Source organism: Trichosurus vulpecula, chromosome 2, assembly GCF_011100635.1.
Source record: "Trichosurus vulpecula isolate mTriVul1 chromosome 2, mTriVul1.pri, whole genome shotgun sequence".
Taxonomy (NCBI): domain Eukaryota; kingdom Metazoa; phylum Chordata; class Mammalia; order Diprotodontia; family Phalangeridae; genus Trichosurus; species Trichosurus vulpecula.
In genome coordinates this window covers 381,717,755-381,730,694 of record NC_050574.1, presented here as the reverse complement: position 1 = coordinate 381,730,694, position 12,940 = coordinate 381,717,755, and the positions used below count along the sequence as shown (strand labels likewise).

General features: G+C 36.5%; 1 protein-coding gene across 1 annotated transcript in view; it reads right to left on the bottom strand.

The window, feature by feature from the left end:
- Positions 1–309: 309 nt before the first annotated feature.
- The window catches only part of RIPK4 (receptor interacting serine/threonine kinase 4), a 74,940-nt gene continuing 62,309 nt past the window's right edge, over positions 310–12,940 (bottom strand). The window contains exons 7-8 of the mRNA XM_036747673.1: positions 5,591–5,855; positions 310–3,068 (exon numbers count right to left, since the gene is read on the bottom strand). Of these exons, the coding sequence (XP_036603568.1) occupies positions 1,885–3,068; positions 5,591–5,855 (1,449 nt within the window). The 3' untranslated portion in view covers positions 310–1,884. The remainder of the gene's footprint in view (positions 3,069–5,590; positions 5,856–12,940) is intronic.

Sequence of the window (12,940 nt, the reverse complement as noted above, 5' to 3'; positions counted from 1 at the left end):
TGCAGTGAAAGAATGTGGTATAATGAAAACACACAAATTTGCAGTCAAGAGTAACTTGAATTTGAGTTCTAAGTGCCATCTATTACTTGTGTGACCTTGTATAAGTCATGCCACATTTCTTGAGCTCCAATTTTAATTTGTAAGACCTCTTCTTCCATTCCTAAATTTTGTGATTTTATATAAAACTTCATCAAAAGGACAAAGCCAAAATTGATCAAGCAGTTGTGTACAACCACTAGTTTGAAAAAAACAAACATATAATTTGAGCATTTTCAATGAAAAGTTAAAAAAAAAACTCAACACAATCAGTAAGACATCAAAATAAAGCAGTAATAAACTTTATTGTTATCTAAGCTTTAAAAAACAAAAAGGAAGGGGGCATATTAAAACATAGCCAGTTCTAAACAGTTCAGATATTTCCTATCACAGAAAATATGTATACATCCAGTAAAAGTATACATAGTATATTAACATTTATCAATACATTGCACACCAGTTCATTCTAAGTAGGATGAATATACACTGAGGCAAGTCCTATAATAACCTTGTTTGTCTTGCTATAACAAAACTTTTCCAATGAGACTGATTTAAAAAAATTAGACTGGCTTTTAAACAAATGTCAAAATTTATATATCCAAATAAGAAATGTTTTCATTTAAAGAGTTTGTCTGATGAAAAATTACATTATTCCAAGGATGCTGCAATTTTAGGAATTCCTCTTTTGAAGCAGCCTTCTGAAACAGATTAAAAGCCTTATAAAATCACTCACTTTAACCAAAAATCATTTGGAGCAAATCAGAAGGGAAAAGTAGATGTTCAAAAGTGGATAATACTGTTTTCATTTAAAAGAAAATTAAATGAAAAAAGTGATGCATTTTCATTGGAATAAGCATTTGTGGACTGTTTGGGAGTCTTGTCTAGAGTGACTAACTTTGAAGGGCAGCTCATTTGAATATAAATTCTGATTTTTTTTGTTTTAAGTCTCATTATACTATTGACTTAATATAGTAAGTAGTTCATGGATTATACTCTACTTTTAGAAAATATAAATTTCTGTTTTTTTTCTTTTGTTATCCTAGAAACAATGTAAAACATACCATTACATATTTACTGAAACTGACATTAAATCTTTACAAAATATACAACCACTATTTACAACATGGAATCAACATAGGGACTTGACCTCTAATTTCATCAGTATAGGGAACTCCCAGGTGAAGAAGTTTCCTCCGGTCACCACCTTCTCTGCAACTTACACTCTTTGAGAGTCTGCTAGAACACTGGTATGCCAGAACTCAAATAAACTGGAGGCATAGAGAGACTTATTCCAACACATCCAAGATTTTGTCTTACAATTACATAGTTTGATATCAAATCACCTATCATTCCTGCCACACCCCATGTCTACAATGAGTGATCAGAGAGCTCATCTTTTCAGTATAGACATCTTAATGTTGTACGTAACTTAGTTACCAGTGTTTCATAAACATACCAAGGTAGAAACTGAAAGACCTATCATGTAGGTATATCATCTCTCACACATAGCACACTGATCCGCTTAAATGTAAGGAGCCAAAAGACACTCCAACCAGCATCACTTCAGATAAGACTCCACTAACTTTTCCATGGTAACAGATTACATGCCCAAAGAAAAGTTTACAATGAAAAAAAATGGTGACTACATTGCTGATGGTTTGGACACTCATTTTCTTATATCCATCCTTGGCCAATGATACCTGAATTCCTGAGACAAGTTGTTTATAGCTGGGTAGCTATTTAACATTCTCTCACTCTACTAACAAAAGAATGTGGCAAGAACCCCGAATAAGGCCCTTCCTCACCCTACAGATTGAGACATAAGACAAAGACTCATTAGGGACCAATCTAAGTCTTACTTCGACGTAACAATGTGGCAATTGGACCATTTTCACGTTGTTCCACCAATTGTTGACTGGTTTGAAATTTGAGGCCTTGAAAATTGATATGTGCCCCATGCTTTAACAAGATCTCCACAGTCTTTGCATGCCTGCCCTGGGCTGCCAAGTGCAGTGCAGTATGTCCATCATTATCAAAAAGGTTTATGGTTTCTGGAGTAAGGAGTTCCTCCACCACTTCAGAATGCCCATTGGCAGCAGCAAGATGGAGGGCTGTCTGGTTAAGGGGGCCCCCAACTAAGATATCAGCTTTTTCTTCCATCAACAACTTAGCAGTGGCAAGGTGTCCATTTTGGGAAGCCAAATGAAGGGCAGTATAGCCTTCTGCTGTCATGGCTTCCTTCTCAGCTCCCCGGTTGAGAAGTAATCTTGAAGTGCTCGTGTGCCCAGTTTCTGCAGCAATGTGGAGGGGAGTCTGCAAGAGCAGATTCGGGATGTTGACATCTGACTGTAGGTCAATGAGAATTCGTGCCACACGGTAATGGCCTCGCTGGGCTGCCAGGTGTAGTGGGGTCCTCCCATCCAGGGTCTGTGCATTCACACTCACACCTGGCTGTTTGGCGAGGAGCTTCACAATGGGTAGGTGACCTTGCCATGCAGCATAGTGCAGAGGCATCCAGTCATCCTTCCCTTGGAGGGTCACATCAACACCCCTCCTCAGAAGGATGCGCACAATGTTCTCTTGCCCATGCTGACAGGCAATGTGCATAGGAGTCCTCCCCTCAAAATCGACCTCATTAAAGGAAGCATTCTTATCTAGCAGGAGCCTGAGGCTGGATTCATCCCCATTTTGTGCAGCAAAGTGCAGAGCTGTCCACTGGTCTTCATCCTTGGCATTGACATTTATCTTCCTGGCCAGAATAAGTTCAATAACATTCTTGACTCTCTTTTCTATGGCCACATGAAGAGGGGTTGAGCCCTTTCTGTTGGTGAGATTGGGGTTGGCATTATTCAGAAGGAGCCACTTGACACATTCCTCCTGACCTGCTTCCACTGCCAGATGGAGGAGGCTGGAGTTCCCATCAAGGACCAGGTCAACATCCTGGGGCTGGAGGATCTTCATCAGCTTGCTAGTATCGCCAGACATGATTGCTTCTGCAAGTTTTCTTTTCTGGATATCAGTTGTACTAATATCTAGGAAAGAAAGGGAAACATAGTTTTTGTCTGGGATCTATTAGTAAATAAGATAGATCATATTCTAATACACTCGATCTTTTACCAAGTTAAAGGCTTCAAAGACAAAAAGCACCAAGTGCTCTCACCTGAGATAGTAAATTATTCTCTGTTACTTTATATAAAGTTTAGTTACCTCATTTTTCTATAGCAACTTAGGGTTAAGAAGTACTTTCCTAACAAATCCCCTCTGAGGTAGGTGGTATTTTTACCTCTAACTTATTTACAGAGGAATAAACAGGTTGAGAGAAATGGGTGACTTACTCAGGGCCATGATAACTAGTAAATGACAGAGGATTTGAACTTGGGCCTTTTGACTCTAATAGTAATAGCTAGAGTTTATATAGTGCAAATTTCTGTACATATATCATATCATTTGATAAAATTCTGTGAGGTAGGTGATATGATGCCCGTTTTACAGATGAGGAAACTAAGGTTAAGAGGTTTAGTGACTTACACAGAGTCACGCAGCTAGTGTCTGTGAATTTTAACTTCAGTCTTTTTAATTCCAAGTCCAGAATTACACTTCTAAGACCACTGCATTATACCACATTTCATAATCTCTATCCTTAAGGAGTTTACTATAAAGAGATATGAAATAATTACAAATAACCATAATTTAAGGTAAAACATGATAAGGATATTAGGGAGACACAAGCAAGGGGCTATGTGAGAGTCAGGATAGGGGAAGGGAGAAACTGATGACTTCTTGCAGGAGGTAACCATATTTAAAACTTAATTTAAATTGATATTCAATGTTCCATTTAAACAAAAATATTTTAAAAGCAAGCTTTTTCAGACACGTTGAAGACAAAGTATCCACAGAAAGTAAGTCACAAACAATAAATTTAACATTTAAAAGCTTAATTCTGCAATATGGGCAAGGACAGCTCACTCTCTAAAGCTAAAAATTGCTATGGGAAAAGCTCAAGGCTAACCCCAAAGAAGGGACCCTTCTCCTCTTCGAAGGTACAAAATATCAGATGGCTGTAAAATGACTGCCTTTTCTTTTCCAAATAACAACTCTCCCATTTCAGTAAGAAAAACTAATCAGTATTTGCCTTGTAATTTAAAGTTTACATTCAATATTGAATTCAATGTTTAACCCAGTTATCTTGAACTCGTCAAAATAAGATTCCCATCCCCCAAATTTTTAAGAGAATTCTACTCACCCCCACTTCTGCACACACACAATTGATTTTACTGTACTGACAAATTATGCTTCTGTCCCTCAAGAATGATTTAGTAAGATTGGAATTATACTCAAATAAACATGATACAAATCAGACTATGTAATACAACTTGCAAAGTCAAAGATCAGATGAAAGCAAAATCATTCCCAATGGGAAGAAATCTGGAAGGCTTCATGAAGGAAAGAGGAGCATGTAAAACCAGGTTTGGCTTTTAGAAATAGCATTCTGAATTGAACCAAAGACTTTAAGAAGTGATCATGTACAAAGATAAGATGTAAGGTTAAGGTTTAGTTATAAAAAATACATTCTCAAACTCATCTAGGGCACTTAGAGGATCTCTAAAATCTAACCCACCTTCTTAATGGAATCTCACACTATTCTTCCTCATGTACTCTACGATCCAAATAAACCCAATGCCTCATGACGCCGGTTCACACTTCATTTTCTTTGTTCATGTGTTCTCTAAGCCTGTGATCCTATCAGCCTCTTGACATCCTACCCCCATTCCTCAAGGCTCAATGTCTACTTCTCCCTCCATGAAGCCTTCCTTGATCTCCCATTGGAAATTATCCATCATATGATTTATGACTTTAATTTATATTATTTATTTATGTACATAGTTTATCATATTAGATTGTCAATCTCTTGAGGATAAGAACCATAATTTGTCTTTGAATCTCCCCAAGCACCTACCATAGTATATTGCACACATGAGACTATTATTAAGCATTTATTATTTATCATTTATTAAATGTAATTACATGTTGAGTATCACTGTGATATAGAAATCTTCTGAGTTCCTTTACAAGCTGACCCCAGCTTTACTTTTCTACTCTCCTATATGGGCCTAGCACTCCAAATAAACTTGTCCACCATTGTGCTGTTGGCCAAATTGGGAAAAGTCCACACGATTCTTTGTCTGTTGCCTCGCTGCCCCATCTCAAGCTGTTAAAATCCTATATATCTTTCAAAGCCCCAATTTTCCTGATGCCTCCCCTTATCCTCTCAACTCAGGCAGAAGTGATTTCTCTAATTATATTGAAATATTAAACAACAGATTCATGTAGGACATGGACCATATTTTTCAAATATTTGTTGACTGCATAGGATACCATTATAAATTAGTTGGATGGGAGGAGTGGTAAAAGAAATAATTGCATATTTTGTTGTTAAATATGTAGCTATTAAATGTTACGCTGTGTAGTTCACAGACAACTCAGCATTCTGGACTTTACAACTGTCCTCTAACTGCTATGTTTCAGTCTCCCAGACAACGTGTGTCTCACTTACCACTTGTTGAATTCTCTCGTTCAAAAGAGAGAGATAGGGATCCTCTGGAAGAAAAGGCTGAATCCACTGAAGATACACCAGAAAGTCTTTTGCCACTGCTAGAAGATGCAAGTTTAGATTCAGAGGAACTACGGCTCAGCTCTTCTGAGTGTTTTATAGTCTGAGAAATTCCAGAGTCCAACTGGGACAGTAGCTCTGAAAGACTGTAGTCTTTATCAAATGTTGGTGTAGATGTACCCTTAAACTGAGCTGGGATAGACATTGCCTATTTAAAAAAGGAGGGAGAGAAAAAGAAATGAGGTCAATTTTCCCACCTGTTTGCTCTAGCCCTCTCATATAAATGTGTAAAACATAAGGAATTACTAGAGGGGTAAGGAAGGCAAAGACCAGGATGCCATAGACTGGGGAGGACAATGCTCTAATTCACTTCTAAGGAGCTTAGATTATCACCCATATTTTTGTTAAAATTTAATTTTATTATTATCATTTTCACTAGGGAGTTAACCTTAACAAGTCCACAGAAGAAGAGACTGAAATAAAGCAGAATAGATTTTTTGTTGTTGTCACTTTTGAAAAGGGAGTTCAATTCCAGGATGGATAGGGGGAGGACACATTCAGAAATGAAATGTTGATGTAAAAACAAAAAGCACCAAGGAAACATCATTGTTTTAATTGGTAAAAAGATCCAAAAAACCCCCCAAGTTGTAAGGAAGTATAGGCTAGTGAAATAATCTGAAAATGCATCTAGCACTGTTACTAAACTGTAATTCCTCTGGCTACCTCATAAGGTCATGGACTGGGAATTGGAAAGGACATTAGGAATCACTCAATCTCACTCCATTTGACAGATGAAACTGAGGTCTTGTCCAAAGTCACAAAGTTGGGATTTACAAGTACCACCTGGGTGTAGGTTCAGGATAAAAGCCTGGTATCAAGTTGCATGAGGAGTCAGGAGGTTGGGCAAGATTTCTTTTTTTTTTTTTTTTTTTTTTTTAGCATCTTCACCATTTGGCTCACCCTCTCCCTTGGGCTATTTGTCAGCCCCTGCAATCCATGCCAGTTTTTACAGATGGCCAGACATAAGGAGACTTCTCATACACTGAGAGTTACAAATATGCCCAATTTTCTCATCAAGTTTTTATCCTACATCTCTCCTTTTCTCAGACTAACTTCTAAAGAACAAAAACAATACTGTCTACACTTGGCCTCTGTTCAATCACTTCTTACTCTTCAGTCTGGCTTCTGACCTCATTACTCAATTGAAACTGGTCTCTACAGTTACCAGTGATCTATTTGTCAAATCTGATGGCCTTTTCTCAATCCTCAACCTTTTTGAGCACGTGACATTATCTTTCCAGTTTTATAGTACATGATTTCCCTTCCTGCACTCTATCATCCACCCAAATTGGCCTTCTTTCTGTTTCTCACATAAGGTACTTCATTTCTTATCATGTTGTCTTTGTACTAACTGGCCCCTATATCTGAATAATACCTCCTTTCTCACTTCTTTTTTTTATTCTAATAATATTTTCACCCAATTACGTGTCAAGACAATTTTTAGCCTTTGTCTTTACAAGATTTTGAATTTCAAATTTTTCTCCCTCCTTCCCAAAATGGTAGGCAATTTGGTATAGGTTATACACATACTATCATGTAGAACATATTTCCATATTACTCATAGTTATGAAAGAAGAAACAGATGAAAAGGGGAAAAAATCAGGAAAAAGGATAAAGTAAATGAAAAAAAGTATGCTTCAATCTGAAACTATAATGGAGTTAGGATGAACAATTATAAGAAATAAAATCTAGGGGCAGCTAGGTGGCGCAGTGAGTAGAGCACTGGCCCTGGAGTCAGGAGGACCTGAGTTCAAATCCAGTCTCAGACACTTGACACGTGTACTAGCTGTGTGACCTTGGGCAAGTTACTTAACCCAAATTGCCTTGCAAAAAAAAATATAAATAAATAAAATAAAAAGAAATAAAATCTGAAAAAAACTTTTTTATGAAATGAGAAAAATTTTAAAAATGAAAGACCAAAAAAGTGAAATTCATTCAAGTTATAACCACAAGAGAAAAAGGGAGTGAGAATGAATGGAAGAAAAAAAAAGAATCCTAACAGCACTAAGAGAATGGGACTGGAAAAAAAATATACTTTATAAACGAGGGGTTCCCAAACTTATTTGGCCTACTGCCCCCTTTTAAAAAAAATTACTCAGTGCCCCTGCCGGGAAATCTACTTTAACCCTTTAATGTTTTTCTTGGAAATCTGCATCATTTCAAAACACACAGGTATATATTTTTGAAATGATGCATCTTAAATTTAATAATTTATTGTAAATTTGTGGGGTTTTTCCCCTGTATTGAAATTTTGATGACCCAATATTGTGTCATGTAATGTATGGTATCATACTGTAAAGAAGTCATTACATTCACATATTCCTGCTGATGCATGCTGGACTTTATGACAATGCATGATACCTGCAAACGCTTGTTAAGACCTGTTGGCATACTTGACCCCTGATGGGTTATAACTTGCATTTTGTGTATTTATCTGGAAAATAATGTAATCCCTACAACTTTAACTCTATTATACAACAGATGAAACAAGTGTGAATGGTTTTTCAAAATATTCTTATCTTCTCTTCTTTCCCTATTTTTATTCAACACCCCCCAAACTGCACCCAAGGCTATTACCACCCCCCTGGATAAGTCCAGGGGGCACTATCACCCACTTTGGGAACCTATTTAAAACAAACTGTAATTAATTTAAATTTTAGCAGTTACTAAGAAAAAATTATTGCTAGGTATTGTTATTTCTAACAAATATTTAATTCAATAAAAAAGTAAATTTTTTAAAAAAAATTGCCCCTGTATAAGACTTCTTTCCCTCACATTCTTTCCTTCTTGAAGTTACTGAATCCTGCTACCCTTGTAAGGCACACCACCCAAATCACTGGACTTTCTCATTTCCTTCAAATATAAAATACAAACTTCTTGAAGGCAATTCAATTTTTGTTTTTACTTCACCAGGCCTAACACACTGCTTGCTGACTAAAACTTGTTTATTTGTTAGTCACCTTCTCTTCCTTGTCCATATGATGTCCTCTAATTGTGGGTGTTGCCAAGGTACATCTTGTCTTGAATCTTCTTCTATCTACATACTTTCTCAATGGTAACTTAATCATTTTTCATGGGTTTAGTTACAACTTCGCTGATTACTCTTAAGTGTATGTTAACCCTGTTGCTTAAACTCTAGGTTAAGTATCACCAACTGCTTTTTGCACATCGCAGACTGGAAGTCCCACATACATCTTGGACTCAACAAGTCAAAAATGGCACAACGGATAGAGACCTGGGCTTGAAGTTAGGAACACCTGAGTTCAAGTGATGCTTTATATACTTACTACTTGCATGACCTCTATCTGTAAAATGAGGGAATGGCATTTTATGGCCTCTAAAACCCCTTCCCGCTTTAAACCTAGGATCCTATAAACTTTGAAACTTCCTTATTTTACTATCCAGGGCATTACTACTCTTCTAGTTACCCAGGTTCATAAGCACATCAATATCTTCAACGTCTTACTCCCCTTCACCTCACATAATCAGGTGTTAAAAATCTGATGTTTCTATCTTTCACATTCAACTTCTTTCTATTCATGGCTACACATTAGCTCAGTCCCTCATAAACTCTCACCTTATTGCAATAACTTCCTGAAGCTCTCCCTGACTCAGATTTCTTCCCATTCTAAGCCATCTTTCCCACAGCTGCCAAAATGATATCCTTAAACATAGGTCTGATCACCTTACTTTCCTACTCAGTAAATTGCCAAGGCTCTCTATTACCTCTAGGATCAAATGTAAATTTCTCTTGTGTTTAAAGCCCTTCACAACTTGGTCCTGACCAACTTCTCTTCAGCCATATTATACACAGTTCTCCCTTCTTCATCCAGCCAAACTGGCACCTTTGCTCACACATTTCCTCACAAGACATTTTTTTGTTCCATTTTATGCCTTTGCACAGCTATGCTTGGAATGCACCCACCTGCTCATCTCTGCCTTTTATAACCCCTTACTTCATTCAAGACGCAAGGGCTACCTTTCACCTGAAGTTTCTCCTGAACCTCCCCTTGCTCCATCAATCTATCACCTTCTTTCCAAATTAACTTATTTATTTTGTATATATTTTCTATATCCCTCGTATTTTCATGTTACATATACATATGTATACGTATACATACATACATACATACATATATATATATATATATATATATATATATATATATATATATATATATATATATATATGACTAATTGAGGGCAGTGACTGATTAATTATGTCTTTGTATGTGCAGGACCTAGCATAGTGCATAGCATATATAATAGTATTATAATGTTCACTTAAGTATTTTGCATTGTGGTTTGGAGGGGACTCTTCTTTCTTGAAAGCTATGCTACTAAGACACAAGCCCCAAGATGTACCACCAAAGCTAGAAACCCCTTACAGTGCTGGTCCAGGCATAAACTGTGTTTCTTTTGCAGAAAAAGTAGTTAAGCTAAATTCAGAAAAGCCATCACCAGAGTTCTGGCCATCAGCTGCTGCACATTATTTAGCCAAAACAAGCCATAGACAGGTTGCCATCTCCACTAATGATAAAGAGGTGAATACTCATACTGAGGAAATCATAAGTGTTCTGAAGACACAACATTAATGTATGGTACAGTAGTCAACTTCCTTATAGTCAATACTTGATGAACATTTATAGAGTGTCTGCTGTGTGCCAGACACTATGCTAAGCATTAGGGGATACAAATATAAAAAAGACAGTAAAAATATCTTAAGAAAAACATCTTATAAGATTAGACCATTGAAAAGGTATACGATTTGAAAAGCCACTATATGTATTATACATACACATATATTATAATATATGTAAAGGACTTTGCAAATGTCAAAGCACCATAAAAATGTTAGCTATTACATTGGTACATCATTTTTACAAACACAAAAGGATAAATCTTGTAAAGAGCAAAGGGATTTGTTAATGCATGCAGCAAAAAGATTTCAGACAATTTTCAAGAATGAACCATTAGGTGATTCTCATTTGTCACCAGGTAGATATCACAAAGTATAAAAATAGCATGATGTCTGGTATTTCCTAATGATGAAGGTGGTAAAGGAAGGGAAAATGTTTGTGGTTTTTACATTGGAACATCAAGCTTTCTATGTTTTCAGTCTTTGTATTTCCAAAGACTAGCACAGTGTCATGCACATAGTTGGCATTTAATAAATGTTAGTTTAATTGCAAGATTTAATGGGAGAAGCTAGAAATGGTGCTAGAGTCCTTTATTATGACAGAACCTAATATCCCCTCTTAAAATCCTGCAAATTAGTCTGTAATCTTTGGGACTACCAATAAGTACAATCCACAGGTTATGAAAGAAACATAGTGCTCCCCGTTAGGTGAGCACAGAATCATAAAATTTCAGAGTTGGAATAGATCTTTCTCAACAGAAGCCATGTAGTCTAATTTATGCACAAGAGAAATCAAAATCACAATCTCATACTGTAATTCAGCATAATTAAAATCTCCATCATAGTAACTTACAGTGATTTTTCTATTTAATATGCATAGTTCATAATATTTTTCCTTAACTTCAGATCAAAGAATTATATTGAAATACACAGCACCACTGTTTGATACTTAATAATAATTTCCAGATTAACTCATTCAAAATCCTTTTACTGAATGGTTCCCACAAGCATTTCTATTCTAATTTATCTATAATTCATTTGCTCTTGCCTATATTGCTTACACTCCTGCTTACAGAATAACCTAGTTATAATTTATGAATGGTAAAGCTGAAGATATAACCCAAGCAAGTGCTAGCCTCTGATACTGTCCTTTTGTTCTAATTCTTGATATGTCATTTTCCAAATAATGTCCAACCAGGAGCTGGCAGACTCTTCCAGGACTATTGAGTTGAGTGACTTCTGAGCATTAGAATGTTCACTGTTTTATACACTGGGTTAACAAAGGAAGGGAATGGAATAAGTATTTCTACAGTACCTACTATGTGCCAACCCCCTGTGCTAAGCACTTTGCAAAATATTATCCCATGGAATCCCCACAATAACCCTGAGAGGTATGTACTGTTATTATCTTTATTTTATAGTTGAAGAAACTGAGTCAGATAAATGTTAAGTGACTTGTTTAATATCAAGCTAGGCATAGCTAGTTAAGTGTCTAAGTCTAGATTTAAACTCAGGACTTTTGGATTCCAGGTTCAGCTCTCTATCCACTGGGCCATATAACTTCCTCAAAGGACACTGAAGCCCTTAACAAAGGATATGAAAACTCTCAACAAAAGCATCAATCTAGGGTAAGAAGCTTGGGCCAAACTTCACAGAACAAATCTCCTAAAAGGGGGAAGTTTGGATTCAGTCAAAGGGCCACACTTGAGGACCTAGAAGGCCACATGTGGCCTTGTTGCCATAGGTTCCCCACCCCTGGTTCAACAGACCAATGAGGAAAAAACAGCTAAGAATGCAAATGGAATAAAATTCCTTCATTGCTGTAATGGATAGGCATGAGGATAGTCTAACAAGACTGCCTCATTTCTTAAGTGTTATTGGGTGTTTTCATGTGTGTACTATGTCTCTAAATATGTTATATTGGAAAAACTCATGGAATAGAGTCAGAATACCTAGATTCCAATCCAGTTCTAACATGTACTAGCTGTGTGACTTAGAGCAAGTTATTTAATCCCTAGGCTTCAATTTCTGCATCTGTAGAATGGGGACATCTCCTTGACGATCAAATGAGATTATGTCTATAAAAATAGTGACCTGCTATTATTGTTTTCTATCACTTTGTTATCCCTTCCTTATACTCAAGGGACTTGGAATGATTCACCTAATATCAGCTAACTTATCAGTCTTCTCTAAGAAATCTGCTCCACTTTTATAACCCTAAAGTTGTTTACAAATGTGCTTAGAACTATGCTCAGCACATAGTAGGCAATAAAGAAATGTCTATTGATTGATTTAAGAGTGAATAATGTACTCTTTATCATGTCTTGAACAATGACATATATATGGTACACATATAGCACACATACATACCCACACTTAATTGTGGCCTTCTTTGGGCAGGGGTGTAAGGGAAGGAGAGAGGGGAAAAAATAAAGCAAGTGCACAGCTGAGAACAAAAGAAAACCCATAAGGAAGCAAAGAAAAGATGGACACCTTTTAATACAATGAGTAGTATTTACTATACAGGCTTTCTTGAAATGGAAATTTATTGTTTTATATTGAATCCTCTCCTATGTTCTGCCATGTACAAGGCA